Source organism: Oncorhynchus clarkii, chromosome 4 (genome assembly GCF_045791955.1).
Source record: "Oncorhynchus clarkii lewisi isolate Uvic-CL-2024 chromosome 4, UVic_Ocla_1.0, whole genome shotgun sequence".
Taxonomy (NCBI): Eukaryota; Metazoa; Chordata; class Actinopteri; order Salmoniformes; family Salmonidae; genus Oncorhynchus; species Oncorhynchus clarkii.
In genome coordinates this window covers 27,203,358-27,219,771 of record NC_092150.1, presented here as the reverse complement: position 1 = coordinate 27,219,771, position 16,414 = coordinate 27,203,358, and the positions used below count along the sequence as shown (strand labels likewise).

At 43.0% G+C, this 16,414-nt stretch overlaps 1 protein-coding gene and 1 non-coding gene across 2 annotated transcripts; both read right to left on the bottom strand.

The window, feature by feature from the left end:
* Positions 1-2,324: 2,324 nt before the first annotated feature.
* Positions 2,325-16,029, bottom strand: LOC139406660 (myocilin-like). The gene is made up of 5 exons (XM_071149513.1): positions 15,181-16,029; positions 7,640-7,705; positions 4,887-4,979; positions 3,573-3,784; positions 2,325-3,394 (listed from the first exon to the last, which is right to left on the bottom strand). Exons 1-5 carry the CDS (start codon positions 15,665-15,667, stop codon positions 2,822-2,824), a joined length of 1,431 nt encoding a protein of 476 aa, XP_071005614.1. The 5' UTR covers positions 15,668-16,029; the 3' UTR covers positions 2,325-2,821.
* LOC139408133 (U7 small nuclear RNA) lies at positions 8,518-8,570 on the bottom strand. The gene has a single exon (XR_011634190.1). It is a non-coding gene; the product is annotated as a U7 small nuclear RNA (small nuclear RNA).
* Positions 16,030-16,414: the final 385 nt, after the last annotated feature.

Sequence of the window (16,414 nt, the reverse complement as noted above, 5' to 3'; positions counted from 1 at the left end):
TGGGGGTGTTTTTCTGCTAAGGGGACAGGACAACTTCACTGCATCAAAGGGACGATGGACTGGACCATGTACCGTCAAATCTTGGGTGAGAACCTACTTCCCTCAGCCAGGGCATTGAAAATGGGTCGTGAATGTGTATTCCAGCATGACAATGACCCAAAACACACAGCCAAGGCAACAAAGGAGTGGCTCAAGAAGAAGCACATTAAGGTCCTGGAGTGGCCTAGCCAGTCTCCAGACCTTAATCCCATAGAAAATCTGTGTAGGGAGCTGAAGGTTCAAGTTGCCAAACGTTAGCCTCAAAACCTTAATGACTTGGAGAAGATCTGGAAAGAGGAGTGGGACAAAATCCCTCCTGAGATGTGTGCAAACCTGGTGGCCAACTTCAAGAAACGTCTGACCTCTGTGATTGCCAACAAGGGTTTTGCCACCAAGTCATGTTTTGCAGAGGGGTCAAATACCTATTTCCCTCATTAAAATGCAAATCAATTTATAACATTTTTGACATGCGTTTTTCTGGATTTTTTGTTGTTGTTATTCTGTCTCTCACTGTTCAAATAAACCTACCATTAAAATTATAGACTGATCATTTCTTTGTCAGTGGGTAAACGTACAAAATCAGCAGGGGATCAAATACTTTTTCCCCCTCACTGTATATATATATATATATACACAGTACCAGTCAAAAGTTTGGACACACTTACTCATTCAAGGGTTTTTCTTTATTTTTACTATTTTCTACACGGCAGAATAATAGTGAAGACATCAAAACTATTAAATAACACATGGAAACATGTAGTAACCAAAAAGTATTAAACAAATCAAAATATATTTTAGATTCTTCAAAGTTGCCACCCTTTGCCTTGATGACAGCTTTGCACACTTTTGGCATTCTCTCAACCAGCTTCATGAGGAATGCTTTTCCAACAGTCTTGAAGGAGTTTCCACATATGCTGAGCACTTGTTGGCTGCTTTTACTTCATTCTGCAGTCTAACTCATCCCAAACCACCTCAATTGGGTTGAGGTCGGTTGATTGTAGAGGCCAGGTCATCTGATGCAGCCCTCCATCACTCTCCTTCTTGGTCAAATAGCCCTTACACAGCCTGGAGGTGTGTTTTGGGTCATTATCCTGTTGAAAAACAAATGATAGTCCCACTAAGCGCAAACCAGATGGGATGGTGTATCCCTGCAGAATGCTGTGGTAGCCATGCTGGTTAAGTGTGCAGACAGTGTCAGTTTCACCAGCAAATCACCACCATACCATCACACCTCCTCCATGCATCACGTGGGAACCAAACATGCGGAGATAATCCATTCACCTACTCTGTCTGCGTCTCACTAAAACACAGCGGTTGGAACCGAAAATCTTGAATTTGGACTCATGACCAAAGAATTGATTTCCACCGGTCTAAGTCCATTGCTCGTGTTTCTTGGCCCAAGCAGGTCTCTTCTTCTTATTGGCGTCCTTTAGTAGTGGTTTCTTTGCAGCAATTCGACCATGAAGGCCTGATTCACGCAGATGTTGAGATGTTTGTTACTTGAACTCTGTGAAGCATTTATTTGGGCTGCAATCTGAGGTGCAATTAACTCTATCCTCTAACTTCTCCTCTGCAGCAGGGGTAACTCTGGGTCTTCCTTTCCTGTGGCGGTCCTCATGAGAGCCAGTTTCATTATATCGCTTTATGGTTTTTGCGACTGCACTTAAAGAAACTTTCAGATTGAAATTTTCCAGATTGACTGACCTTGACTGACCCATGTCTTAAAGTAATGATGGACTGACTGTCTTTTCTCTTTGCTTATATGAGCTGTTCTTGCCATAATATGGACTTGGTCTCTTACCAAATAGAGCTATCTTCTGTATACCACCCCTACCTTGTCACAACACAACTGATTGGCTCCAGAGCATTAAGAAGGAAATAAATTCCACAAATTAACTTTTAGCAAGGCACACCTGTTAATTGAAATGCATTCCAGGTGACTACCTCATGAAGCTGGTTGAGAGAATGCCAAGCGTGTGCAAAGCTGTCATCAAGGCAAAGGGTGGCTACTTTGAATAATCTCAAATATAAATACATCTAATTTGTTTAAAACGTTTTTGGTTACTACATGATTCCATGTGTTATTTAAAAGTTTTCATGTGTTGTTTCATAGTTTTGATGTCTTCACTATTATTCTACAATGTACAAACCCTTGAATGAGTAGGTGTCCAAACTTTTGACTGGTACTGTATATATATATATGCCATTTAGCAGACACTTTTATCAGTCATGTGTGCCTACTAGAAGTCATTGATTTTTACACAAAAATAAACAAGTTATTGTTATTTAGAATGGATACCTTTTATTTGACCTTTGTATGAATTTGTACATAATGTAATAGTGGTGTACAATGCACAGGTCAGAAGGAGTTTTATACACAATACAGTTTGTATGATGACCAATGGTACAGTATGCAAGAAGTAAACTTTACTATTTATTCTTTGCCCCCTCACCTCCCTTTCAACACTATACATCAAAACACAATAAAATCCGATCTCTTACAACTAAACAGTAGAAAAATAATTCCTCTATAAACATGTTTGTGGACTGTGCCACAGCAAAAGCCTTCCCACTGAAACAAGATACCTGCAGGGGTTTTTATTCATAACACAATTTGCTTGAAAAAGCTTCATCTCAATCACTGCTGTGGCCAGTTTTGGTAACTACTAAACCTTCGCATCGATGAAGGTGGTAAAAAATAGCATTCTAACCACTGACTACCACACTAACTGCTCTAAAGACAAGAGAAAGTCTTTTTGAAAGGTTTTTGTTGTGAGTTCCTCTACTGGTGACCCAGCCTGACGTCGTAGGAGACAATGTGGAAGTTGTCCCAGGCGTGCAGCTTCCTTTGGGCAGGGTTATAATCCACCATGCTGTTATAGTGGTACTTATTCCTGAAGGGTAGCGCCACCTGCTTCCCCTGGCCTGTAGCTGTGTCGAACATAAAGTTGATGGTGGTGTTAGGAGCAGTGTAGCTGGCAACCGTGTAGAGACGGCCACAGATGACGAAAGCGTTAGCCACGCTGTTCTTCCTGATGCTGGTCTCCCAGCTCCTCTTCACCGCCAGGCTGTGTGGGTCCAGCTGGGACACCACTATGGCTCCTTTAGCCTTGTTGGTGCTGTAGACGGCCCACAGGCCCTGCTCGTCCACCCCCAGGTCCACATCAGTGTAGCCGCCCCAGGAGTAGGGGAACTGACCGTGGAAGCCGGCGTGGGGCAGGTCTCGGCGGGCGGCGATGCTCTCAGACGCCAGGTCGTACCTCAGCAGGGTGCGGCTGCGGCGGCGCTGGTAGTACAGAGAGCCGCGGTACAGAGTCGCTCCTGTACTCTCCACTGGCTCCGGCAACAGCAACACCTTGTAATAAATAATGATAATACAGTCTGGTCAATGGTCAGACTTTACATTATACATCAATATGATCATCCCTTAATGGTTAAGGTGGGGTTGGTTAGGGGTAAGGTCATTAGATCTTAGATCTATGGTTAAGGTTAGCCTCTAGGTCTATCCCATGCCAGTCAGTCCAGTCACCCACCTTTGAGGGGTAGCCTTTAGAGAGCTGGTCCATGTCCTCGTAACCAAACAGCTGTCTGACCTCTGACCCCACAGTATCGATGCGCCACACCATCTTCCCTCCGTAGGGCGCCACAGCCTCCGGATCCTGCATCCACACCCCATATTTACCAGCTATACTATCAGCCTTACGATGGGACACTGGCTCTCCTATTGATATCAACTCCCCACAGCCTGGGAGAGAGGAGGGGGGAAGGGAGAGAGAGAGAGCAGTTAGAGAGATGAAAAGAGAGATGGGTAGATGGGGGGGTGGGCAGTTATAGGGACAGGTCATTAGATGTCAGGGGTGACGATGCTATTTTTACTATTGAGATGCACCCTGGAAGAGAGAGAGACAGAGAAGAGAGGTGTGTGTAGAGATAATCTGTGGTAAATCCTGTTTTTGGATAGGGGTATGGAGGGAAGAGGTAACGCCTGCTGAAAGATCTGAGAGATGATCATTTCTCATAATGGAGACAGATAGCAGGTCTACAACGATTTGGCATCTCTGCTAATTAACAGGCCCTATGAGTGTGTGTGTGGTACCGAGTTAGTAGAAGAGCAGCTGAGCTGAGAGTCATCAGATACAGGAAGGAATCCTCCACCACTTCAAGCCTCTCACTGAGAAAATGATCAGGCTGCTGTATATTTACCTCTTTCTAAAATACCTTTAGGATATTCACGACAGAGTGGTGTGTGTAACAGCGGGGGATTATGTAATTATATACAGGCACAGTCATCAATGATATTAATAACTCCAGCACAAACATGAATCTCAACATGTTTATTTTGTTGACGTTTCAGTCTTTTTCTAGATGTGACAGAAACTGCAGCGGAAATGTGTAGAGGGAAACGTGTATGTATGGTGGAGATCATCTTATCACCATACACGTTTCCCTCTACACATTCCTCTAAATGCCAGAGCAATAGCCCGGTAAATACCAACACCAGAACACGAGGGACTGCATGTGTTTTATATGTTAAGATCCTGACAGAGAGAGATCCACTGAAGCTCTACTGAACATACTTATCTCTCCCTGTCAGGATCTTAACATATAAAACACATGCAGTCCCTCGTGTTCTGGTGTTGGTATTTACCGGGCTATTGCTCTGGCATTTAGTGTTGTTATTGCCTGTGTATTAATAGCAATATTTGTTTTGGGGCAGCAGGGGGGAAGTGTCGTGTTTGCAGGGTCAGCTGTGCAGGGGTGGAGAGGGGGTAACTGTGTAATAGTATTCGGACTGTTGGGACCGCATTAGGTTAATGACCAATTTGATATATCCAGGTGTGTCTCACCTGTGCTGTCCTCAGTACTAGGAGCAGGAATCTCAGTCACCTCAGCCTTCAACTCCTGGAACCCTGCATTGCCACCATACCGCCATGCTGGGTCTGGAGGAGACAGACAGACAGACAGACAGACAGACAGACAGACAGACAGACAGACAGACAGACAGAGACAGACAGACAGACAGACAGACAGACAGACAGACAGACAGACAGAGACAGACAGACAGAGACAGACAGACAGAGACAGACAGACAGACAGACAGACAGAGACAGACAGACAGACAGACAGACAGACAGACAGACAGACAGACAGACAGACAGACAGACAGACAGACAGACAGACAGACAGACAGACAGACAGACAGAGTAGATGTTTTAAGCGTATGATTAGAAAGATAGGCATATGCACATTTTGTGGTTTTCATTCGTTTTTCATCATTACATCTCAAACAACCAGCCTAGTTTGGTCATTGCAAGTGAAAAAAATATACTCATTGCAAGTGAGTGTAGCAAATCAATAAAGTCACGATTAAAGGAACTGTGCAACTGTAGCTATGGGTGTGCAAATGAGCTGCACCTAATAGTTTGCACATGCTAATTCTGTTTTGATTATGTGATCAAGCTATATATCCACCGGAATGGGCACATAATGCCAACTGAATGGGCTCGGGCGCATCTGATCGCGTACTAAACAGTTGAATGCAAATATCTGCTGCTAAACGATTCTCCAATAAAAAATCATGTTTTTTTTGTTGTTGCTTGAGTGAGCCCTTTAGAAAAAGAGGACCTACTGAACATCCAGGTGCCCCTGTACCGACCCTCTACAACCTGCTCATCCCTGAGAGCTACCATGGCACAGCGAGGGAAGAGCTGTTCTTCCTGCATGACAGGAAAAGACAGGTTTCTCATCGTTACAACGACACTTAGATGTCCTGTGCCAGTCCGTGTCCTGGTGTGTACTGCCCTACAAAGGCAAAGTGCAGTAACTACCGTACGTTGAAAAAAATGTACTGCAAAATATCTGGACAGACATCAATTTCTGGTACTTCATGATATATCCTAATCGACTGGCTTGTTCTTATGTCAGAAAAAGAAATACCACATTATAATATAACATTTTTAAAAAACCAAATTCGTAGTTACTGCACTTTGCCTACGTAGGGCAGTGTTGATGGATCATTCTAAGTGGCCCCACCCTTGTTACGGCAGTCGTACACCATTTTGGGACTGCGACAGTCGACCGTGATTCCAGCAGCCTATATTTTACTGCCCTATAAGTAAGCATAAACAATGAGCATACTATTGATGTTGTATTAAGGGTTAATTTTCAAAATGACAGCAATGTCGAGTTGAACATGCAATTCATCTGATGTCTATATATTAAATATTTTTTGGGAGATACAGTACATACAGTACAATCATGCTTTGGAGACAGTGTTGGGGAAGCTACTCTGAAAAAAATATACTTTACCAATTACTTCACACTGGAAGAAGTGAGGCTACCCTTAAGAAAAACATAGTTTACTTAGCTAAAGTTACTTTGAAAAAGTAGTTCACTACATCTAAACTATATCTAAATCTGAAATTTCATATACAAATTGTAGGAACAGATCACTCTCGAGTCAGCCTATTAAAACACAAAAACTATGTACCACTAAGCCACAGGTTGGAGGAAATTAGGAATTTACCCCAAGACAGCTGTGTACTGCAGCAACCCCAATTTCACCCTCCACCTCAAAATGCTCCATGCGCTCTTGTTCATCCCACCCGCTGATGTAGAGAGATGCTATGGAGATCTGGAGAAGCTGATATTCCCCATATCCTCTGAGGAACAGGAGCTGTGCAAAGTTGTGAGCCACTTTGAGGGACATACATTGGGCACTGGAGATCACTTCGAGGAGTCTTCACCAAAAGAGCACCGTCATTTGCCATTGGTATGTTTATTTCCAAAATGTTGAACTACTACGATGCTGTCAAGCAGCAAGACTTTGTGGAGATGAAGGATTGGCATCGGGCCTTCAGGACACTTGCTGGTCCCACAAACCCAACGGTTTTGTAGTTAATCGATGCCCTGCGACAACGACATGCTCTGACTGAACTTGAACGGTAGCAGTATCTCACTGGCAACCTACCACCACTAGAAAGTCCACAGTAGCTGGGAGAAGGTAAAGCGGCTTGTGGAGGACTACCACAATCTACCCCTAATGTATTACCTGAGACGCAATGCCTACACATTCCAGCTGAAGGTGTGATGACTGCAACACAGCAACCCTCAGGAGCAGATTGAGCACCTCCTAGCACATCTGTCCCTGACACTGGACTGGACACTGCCCACTGGACAGGTTGACTCAACGTTGTTTTCATGTCATTTCAACAACAAAAATTCAATGTGATGATGTTGAATCAAAGAAGGAAAAGTGATTGGATTTGCAAAAGGTCTTCAACGAAAGGGAATTTTGTATTTCTTTCACCCAACTTTGAACCTAAACCCGATAACATGGTGACATTTTTTGTTGAATTCACATTAGTTGACAACTCAACCAAAACTAGATGTTGAAATTACTTCATGGCCTAACTAGTCTGCTTTTATTTTAAATCTATTTTATGGCATATTTTTGTAATTATACTAATTTTGTGGTAATACTGGGATATTTGTGAATTAATAATAATTCAGAATTATTGGTTCACTTTATTCATTCTGTTGAAATTAAATTTGTACACACACATGCAAACACATAATCAGTGACACCACAGAAGCTTACCTCTCAAACTGCCAGTGTCCCCTTGTCTTCCAGCATTGGATACCAGGTGAGAGAGAACACCAGCATCTGCAAACACATCATGGATGTAGAATCACACACACTTTTTAACATCACAGTACAATGACAGCATCAACACTGACCATGCAGTGGCCATCAAGCCCAGAGCGGCCTACATCAGCCAGCCATGGGGTCCCTGTGTGTGTGTTGGGAGCGGTGAGGGGGGTCTCTGGCAGCACTACTGACAGCAGGGAATGTAAGAGGAGAAAACAAACACTCCTGAGTGGATTCCCAGCTGCTGTGGAGTCTGCCGGACTGTTGAACACACACACACACACAACCTTTAGTCTTGAAGCCCCCGACCTGCCTTGCTACCACAGTTAGCCATTCCTCATACCAGTTTAGTTCAACTGGAACAAGGCCAAACATTCCCCCAAGGCTCACCCATCACTCCCCTTCTCCTCTGCCCCCCCCCCCCCTTCCCTTCAGCCCCTCAGAGAACCATTACAGTTGAGAGTTTCTAAACTAAACACTTCACCCGTGTTGATGAACAGCAGCAGTGACTGGGTCTATAACAGTGATGGATGCTAACATGTTAACGTGTTAACAGCCTCATAATTATGCAGTGTGTGTGTGTGTGTGTGTGTGTGTGTGTGTGTGTGTGTGTGTGTAACTATAGTATAAATACCATATTAAAGGAAAACTGTAGATTATACTGTAATAATGAATGTAGTGGTTTTGTGGATTGTAGTACACTGAAGTATTTACTGCAGTGTTTTTGTAGACTGTAGTATACTGTAATATTTACTGTAGTGTCTTTGCAGACATCACTGTCGTATTTACTATAGTGTTTCTGTTTTTATTATCTTTGACATCGAAGTGGAGGTTTTCTCCTTGAGGAAACCTACTGGAGAAATACTGAAAGAGCACATTTTACAAAACCTGTAGGTAGGTAGGTAATTAGATAAGACTGGGGTCTGAACAAATATTTTCTAAAACTGTAGGGAACACAATATATGGTCTATACTTGGCATGTAGGTTTCTCACTTATGGGTGGCACAAATTGTGATATTGGGGAGGGGAAAGGATAGAGTACAATGCAAATTTAATAAAGTAGTATTTACTATAGTTAAAAAAGTGTTGTGTTTTTGTTATGGATAATACTTTGGTATTTATTATAGTTAAAAAAGTGTCGTGTTTTTGCGGACATTAATGTATGGTGTTTTTGTTGTGGATAATACTTTAGTATTTACTATAGTATTCAAAAGCAGGGTTTCCCATTTGGGTTTTGTCCTAGCACTACACAGCTGATTCAAATAACCAACTTATCATCAAGCTTTGATTATTTGAATCAGTTGTGTCGTGCTAGGGCAAAAAAATTAAACATGCACCCAGGAGGGCCCCAGGACCGAGTTTGGGAAACCCTGTTCTACAGTATACTACAACATTCTATAGTAAGTACTACACATGTGGGGAGAAGGGGTGAGTTTGGGGTAAAGTTGGGGGAGAAGGCAGAGGAGAAGTGTGAGGAGTGAAGGGTGGGAGACCAGAGTCACGTTCAACAGGCATAAACGGAAGAAAAGAGTTGTACTGCCTGAACTTGCCCAATAAGAATGGTCATTTATATTTGCTTCTGTTCATGTCTTGTATGACCTGGGTCAATGGATGCTTTCTAGGCCAAAGGGTATGGGAAGAGGAGTGTGGTGAGGAGGGGTGAGGGAGGGAGGTGAGGGGAAAGAGTCTCGCTTCCCTGAACTACAAAACAGTTCCCAGGGGGCAAGGTTATTCATCATCTCAGGTAAACAAGTGCACACTGTTTGTGTGAGTGTCTGCGTGTGTGTTTGATGGATATAAGGGCAAATCTGGCAGAACATCATGACCACAGCAAGTCCTCACAGACTGAAACACCAAAACACTCCTACCCATGCTCCCTGAGGATGGCCCAATCAAGCCTTCTAACCCTGTGCTATTAGAGTTATTAGACCTGAGAGGAGATAAAAGGCTCATGTTTGGCTGAATGTCTCCCTCAGTCTCAATCTCTCGGCACAGTCCACCTTCATGTTGCTGTGTAGCAGAGCTGTTGTTCTTGGATGCAGCCATACTCACCATGGGCCTCTTGGCTTGGCTGTTGTTGATAGCATTTATTCTACAACAACAGTGCCTTTTCATAAGCCATTAGAAAACTTGCGTAACAGAATCTATTTAGGGGGAGGTGAGTCAGTAACTAAACATAAGTAAACTAAACAAAAAGAAGAAGAAACTATACTATGGAACAAAGATAAATTAAACAAATAATGATAGTAAAAATCTCTGGAGTACCTTAAATGAAATTCGAGGCAGAAAAGCTAACTCAGCTCCATCCTTCATTGAGGGTGATGGCTCATTCATAACAAAACCCTTTGATATTGCCAACCTCTTCAATAACTTTTTTTGTTGACAAGATTAGACAACTTGGGCATGACATGCAAACAACAAATGCTGAGCCTTCATATTCATGTATAACGGACCAAATAATGAAAGACAAGCTTACATACTCATCTCATTTGTACATACTGTACTCGATACCATCTACTGTATCTTGCCTATGCTGCTCTGTACCATCACTCATTCATATATCCTTATGTACATATTCTTTATCCCCTTACACTGTGTACAAGACAGTAGTTTTGGAATTGCTAGTTAGATTACTTGTTATTACTGCATTGTCGGAACTAGAAGCACAAGCATTTCGCTACACTCGCATTAACATCTGCTAACCATGTGTATGTGACAAATAAAATTTGATTTGATTTGATTTGAAGACAAGCGCTGTAGCTTTGAATTCTGCAAAGTTAGTGTGGAAGAGGTGAAAAAATTACTACTATCTATTAAAAACCACCTGTAACTGACAACATGGATGGTAAATTATTGAGGCTGGTAGCGGAATACATTGCAACTCCTATTTGCCACATCTTCAATCTAAGCCTAGAAGACGGAGTGTGCCCTCAGGCTTGAAGGGAGGCAAGTGGCATTCAGCTGACCAAAAATAGCAAAGCAGCCTTTAATAGTTCCAACAGCAGACCAATCAGCCTGTTACTGGTGCTTAGCAAACCTTTGGGGCAAAAAATTGTTCGACCAAATACAATGTTATTTTACAGAAAACAAATTAGGATCAGACTTTCAGCATGCTTATAGGGAAGGGCACTCAACATGCTCGGCACTGACACAAATGACTGATGATTGGTTGAAAGAAATTGATAATAAGATTGTCAGACCTCAGTGCAGCCTTTGACATCATTGATCATAACATATTACTGAAAAACATAGGTGTTATGGATTAACATCCTCTGCCTTATCATGGATGGACAATTACCTATCCAATAGAACACAGAGGGTTTTCTTTAATGGAAGTTGAATGTTGAGAGTGGTGTACCGCAGGGCAGGCGGCTTGGACCATTAATGTTTTCTGTGTTTACTAATGACCTTCCACTGACCTGTGTGTCCATGTACGCTGACGACTCAACAGTATACAGTACACATCAGCTACAACAGTAAAATAAATAACGGACACCCTTAACATAGATCTCCAATCAGTTTTAGAATGGGTAACTAGCAATAGGCTGGTGCTAAATATAAAACAAAACTAGTAAAAAAAAGTATCATTTTTCAGACTAATCACTCAGACTAAACCCTCAACCCTAAATCTCATATGGATCTATTATTGAATAATGTGGCTATTGAGCAAATTGAAGAGATTAAACTGCTGGGTGTCATGCTAGATAGCATGCTGTCATGGTCAAAACATATAGACTCAATGTGTTACTAAAATGGGAAGAGGTCTGTACATGATAAGGCTTTGCTGTGCTTTCTTGATATCCCAGTGAACCAGACAGGTCTTACAGGCCCTAGTTTTGTCGCACCTGGTCCACTGTCCAGTTGTGTGTTCAGGTGCGGCAAAGAAGGACATTGGCAAATTGCAGTTGGTCAAAAACAGAGCAGCACGTATTGCACTTAGGCAAATGTCAATGACATGCATGTCAATCTCTCCAGGCTCAAATTTGGGGAGAGATTGACTGCATCACTATATGTCTTTGCGCAAGGTGTTGATGTTATGAAGGTACCGAACTGTCTGTTCAAGCAGTTGGCACTCATTCCAGACACTCATCGATATCACACAAGACATGCAACCAGAGGTCTCTTCACAGTCTCCAGGTCCAGAACAGAGGTAAAGAAACGCATGGTATTAAATAGAGCCATGACTACATGGAATTCTCTGCCACCCCAGGTAACTCAAACTAGCAATAAAACCAGATAAAAAAAAACAGATAAAAGAACACTTTATGGCACAACGGGGACAGAGGTTTCCAGAAACAATATGAGTGGCATCAAACCGATGTCATTGTGGAGGCACAATGTTCACATGGTTGACCATCAGAAACAACCTCATCTTGTAGATGCCTGATTCTGACTGACCAGCCCTTTCTAACCACTGTTTAACCAGGAAATCCCATTGAGTTAAACAATAAAGAGAGACATTAAAGCACGGCCTGTTTTGATGTTACCCAGTAAAGAGCCAACCGTATTTGAACAAGTCTAGTAAAACTGAGCTCTATCAGCTGAGGTCAGGAGGGGATTTATGGTGTGTTTGTTAAGTGGTTGGCTGTTAAAGCCAGGAACCCACCCGCAAAGGACCCCTTTACCAAGCCTCACCACACTTGTGTGAGCACAAACACACGAGCCAATGTGCACACACACATACACACGCACGCACACAAACATATGGTTTAACGTTTTACTCCTCTCTTCCCTTTTTCATGCGTTTCCTTCTCTCTGAATGTGATTTATTTAAAGAGACCAGCAAATTTGATAAAAGTGTGGCGGTATACAGTAACAAGCACTGTGGCATCTAGTGTTCAAAACTGGGTACTTTCACACTAATTTATAAATAATTGGTAAATAATGCTAGCGACTTCTAATTTAGCTGAATCACCAGATTCAAAGGGAATACATGACATAGTATGGAAAAGCAATACCCCCAACCACAGCCCCATACTACTTGTGAAACATAGAGAAAAAGAGAACTGATACTGGATACTGGTTGTTGGGGTGGGATTGGCATGGGGTGTGTTTTTACCATTTTGTTGGGATTCCTCATGTCTTACTTATTTATAGGAACAAGTCAAACATCATCAAAGCCCTAAGGTAAGATGGAAATGGGACTCTAACATGTCTTGCTTGTCTTTTCTCACGCCGGCATCAAAGCCCTAAGGTAAGATGGAAATGGGACTCTAACATGTCTTGCTTGTCTTTTCTCACGCCGGCATCAAAGCCCTAAGGTAAGATGGAAATGGGACTCTAACATGTCTTGCTTGTCTTTTCTCACGCCGGCATCAAAGCCCTAAGGTAAGATGGAAATGGGACTCTAACATGTCTTGCTTGTCTTTTCTCACGCCGGCATCAAAGCCCTAAGGTAAGATGGAAATGGGACTCTAACATGTCTTGCTTGTCTTTTCTCACGCCGGCATCACGTCCCCATAAAGAAGGCTCTGGTTGTAAATAAAAGACTAACTAAGACTAACTAACTGTCCCCTAGAACCTCCTCCCTCCCTCCACTCTTTAAACAGATAGCTGAGAAACCTGATACTACTTCGACCTCCTTGTGTTGCCCAAACACAGACATGCACAAGAACACACCCACCCATATCCACACAAACAGTTCTGTGGAATCCTCTATGTTACAGGAAAACGCCTCATCATTGAGTGTGTGCATCACATTTTTACTCAGCTCTTCCAGTTAACTCAGAATCTCCTGACTCTCCTACAAAACCAAAAGACACTTGATGTACAGCAAACACACAGTTGAAGTCGGAAGTTTAGATACAGCCAAATACATTTAAACTCAGTTTTTCAAAATTCCTGACATTTAATCCTAGTAAAAATTCCATGTCTTAGGTGAGGATCACCACTTTATTTTAAGAATGTGAAATGTCAGAATAATATTAGAGAGAATGATTTATTACAGCTTTTATTTCTTTCATCACATTCCCAGTGAGTCAGAAGTTTACATACACTCAATTAGTATTTGGTAGCATTGCTTTTAAATTGTTTACCTTGGGTCAAACATTTCAGATAGCCTTTCACAAGCTTCCCACAATAAGTTGGGTGACTTTTGGCCCATTCCTCCTGACAGAGCTGGTGTAACTGAGTCAGGTTTGTAGGCCTCCTTGCTCACACACGCTTTTTCAGTTCTGACCACACATTTTCTATAGGATTGAGGCCAGGGCTTTGTGATAGCCACTCCAATACCTTGACTTTGTTGCCATTTTGCCACAACTTTGGAAGTATGCTTGGGGTAATTGTCCATTTGGAAGACCCATTTATGACCAAGCTTTAATTTGAGATGTTGCTTCAATATATCCACATAAATTTCCATCCTCATGATGCCATCTATTTTGTGAAGTGCACCAGTCCCTCCTACAGCTAAGCACTCCCACAACATGATGCAGCCACCCCATGCTTCAAGGTTGGGATGGTGTTCTTCGGCTTGCAAGCCTCCCCCTTTTTCCTCCAAACATAACAATGGTCATTATGGCCAAACAGTTCTATTTTGTTTCATCAGACCAGAGGACATTTCTCCAAAAAGTACGATCTTTGGTCCCATGTGCAGTCTGGTTTTTTTATGGCGGTTTTGGAGCAGTGGCTTCTTCCTTGCTTAGTGGCCTTTCAGGTTATGTCGATATAGGACTCGTTTTACTGTGGATATAGATACTTTTGTACCTGTTACCTCCAGCAACTTCACAAGGTCCTTTGCTGTTGTTCTAGGATTGATTTGCACTTTTCGCAAGTACTTTCATCTCTAGGAGACAGAACGCGTCTCCTTCCTCAGCAGTATGACAGCTGCATGGTCCCATGGTGTTTATACTTGCGTACTATTGTATGTACAGATGAAAGTGGTACCTTCAGGCGTTTGGAAATTGCTCCCAAGGATGAACCAGACGTGTGGAGGTCTACAATTAATTTTCTGAGGTCTTTGCTGATTTCTTTTGATTTTCCTATGATGTCCAGCAAAGAGGCACTGAGTTTGAAGGTAGGCCTTGAAATACATACACATGTACACCTCCAATTGACTCAAATGAAGTCAATTAGCCTATCAGAAGCTTCTAAAGCCATGACATAATTTTCTGGAATTTTCAACTTAGTGTATCTAAACTTCTGACCCACTGGAATTGTTATACAGTGAGTTGTAAGTGAAATAATCTGTCTGTAAACAATTGTTAGAAAAGTTACTTGTGTCTTACACAAACTGGATGTCCTAACCGACTTGCCAAAACTATAGTTTGTTAACAAGAAATTTGTGGAGTAGTTGAAAAATGAGTTTTAATGACTCCAACCTAAGTGTATGTAAACTTCCGACTTCAACTGTATGTCTCCGAGCCAGACTGGAGAACACCTCCACATGCCACAGTCTGTCCATAAGTGGTGTAGGTCTCAATCAGGAATCATATGAGCTTTCTCCCCCCCATTAGGAGAGAAGAAGGAGGAGAGAGACAGATGTTGTTACTTACCTCCGGCAAGTCGCAGACCACTGTCTTGTAGTGGGACGCTGGGAGGCACCAGAGGGGATTGCGGGTAGCAGGGTCTGCTCTTCAGTCTCTCCGTCTCTCTCCTCATCTCCTCCACCCTCCTCTGCAGCCCCTCCACATCTCTCTCCAGATGCTCCTTCTCTCCCTGCAATAGGCTCCTGTCTCCCATGGCCTGCGTCAGAGCCTCCTGCAGACCAGCCTGGGACCCAGCCCCAAGCCCAGGACCCCTTGTCTCCCCTCCAGTCAGCCTGGCCACCAATACCTCCAGCAGGCTGAGTCTAGTCTTGAGCCCCTCCATCTCTGGTCCTCCGGAGGCTGTAGGGGGGCAGCTGGTCTCGCTGGGGCTGGGCACGGTGAAGGTGTACTGACAGTGCCCGCTACGGTCGTTCCCTCTCCAGAGAGTGGCACGGTCCTGCCCCTCACCATATTGCAGCAGACAGAGCACACAAACATTAAGCAGCAGCCACATGGTGGATACAAACACAACCACACAAGTGGGCTACACACAGATGTAGACTAGACACGGTTCTTCTGGTCTCTCTCACTCTCTTTGTCTCATCAATGTGTCTCCTATTTCACTCTGTGTTTCAGCTCTTCTTTCTCTGTCGTGGTGATTGCCCCTTTATCACTTCACTTGGTTCTGGCCCAAATGTTCTCCATCTCCTTATTTCTTATTGTTATTTATCTTACTTTATTTCCCTAATGTGTTACTGCTGATTCTTGTTCTTATTCTCTGATTATTCTGTCTGTTGTCTTGCTGTCTGCCTCTCTCTCTCTCTCTCTCTTCTGGTCTGTTTGTTTCACAGGTCAGGGTCCTCAGGTCTCTGAGTCCCTCTCAACAGCTCAGGGATATTTATACAATCTGGGAGGAAAGAGAGAGAGGAAAGTGAGGAGAGGTGAGAGGGGGGCAGGGAGGGAGGAGAGGAAAGAGAAAGAGGGGGAGGAAGAAAAGGCAGGAGAGTGTGTTTTTCTGGGATTGTCTCAACAACAAATACATTCCAGAGCCCTAGGAGTGTTTGTATGTATTTGTGTTTACACGTGCTTGCTGATGTGTGCATGTATGCGTGTGTATGTGTGTGTGCATGTGCAAAGAGGGTAAGCAAGGAGAGGGTGGCTCTCAGTTTCCTTTGCCCTCATCCTTTTGAAATCTGTTGATGTTTCTATATCCAGTAGCCCTCTCTGCCAGCAACCACAGGGCTAGGTTATCTGTAGCTAT

Coding starts and splice junctions, on each gene's coding strand:
- LOC139406660 (XM_071149513.1), bottom strand. CDS start 15,667: ATGTGGCTGCTGCTTAATGTTTGTGTGCTCTGTCTGCTGCAATATGGT. Junction 4,980..7,639: donor GGACACTGGCAGTTTGAGAG/GTAAGCTTCTGT, acceptor TGTCTCCTCCAG/ACCCAGCATGGCGGTATGGT. Junction 3,785..4,886: donor TAGTACTGAGGACAGCACAG/GTGAGACACACC, acceptor CCTCTCTCCCAG/GCTGTGGGGAGTTGATATCA.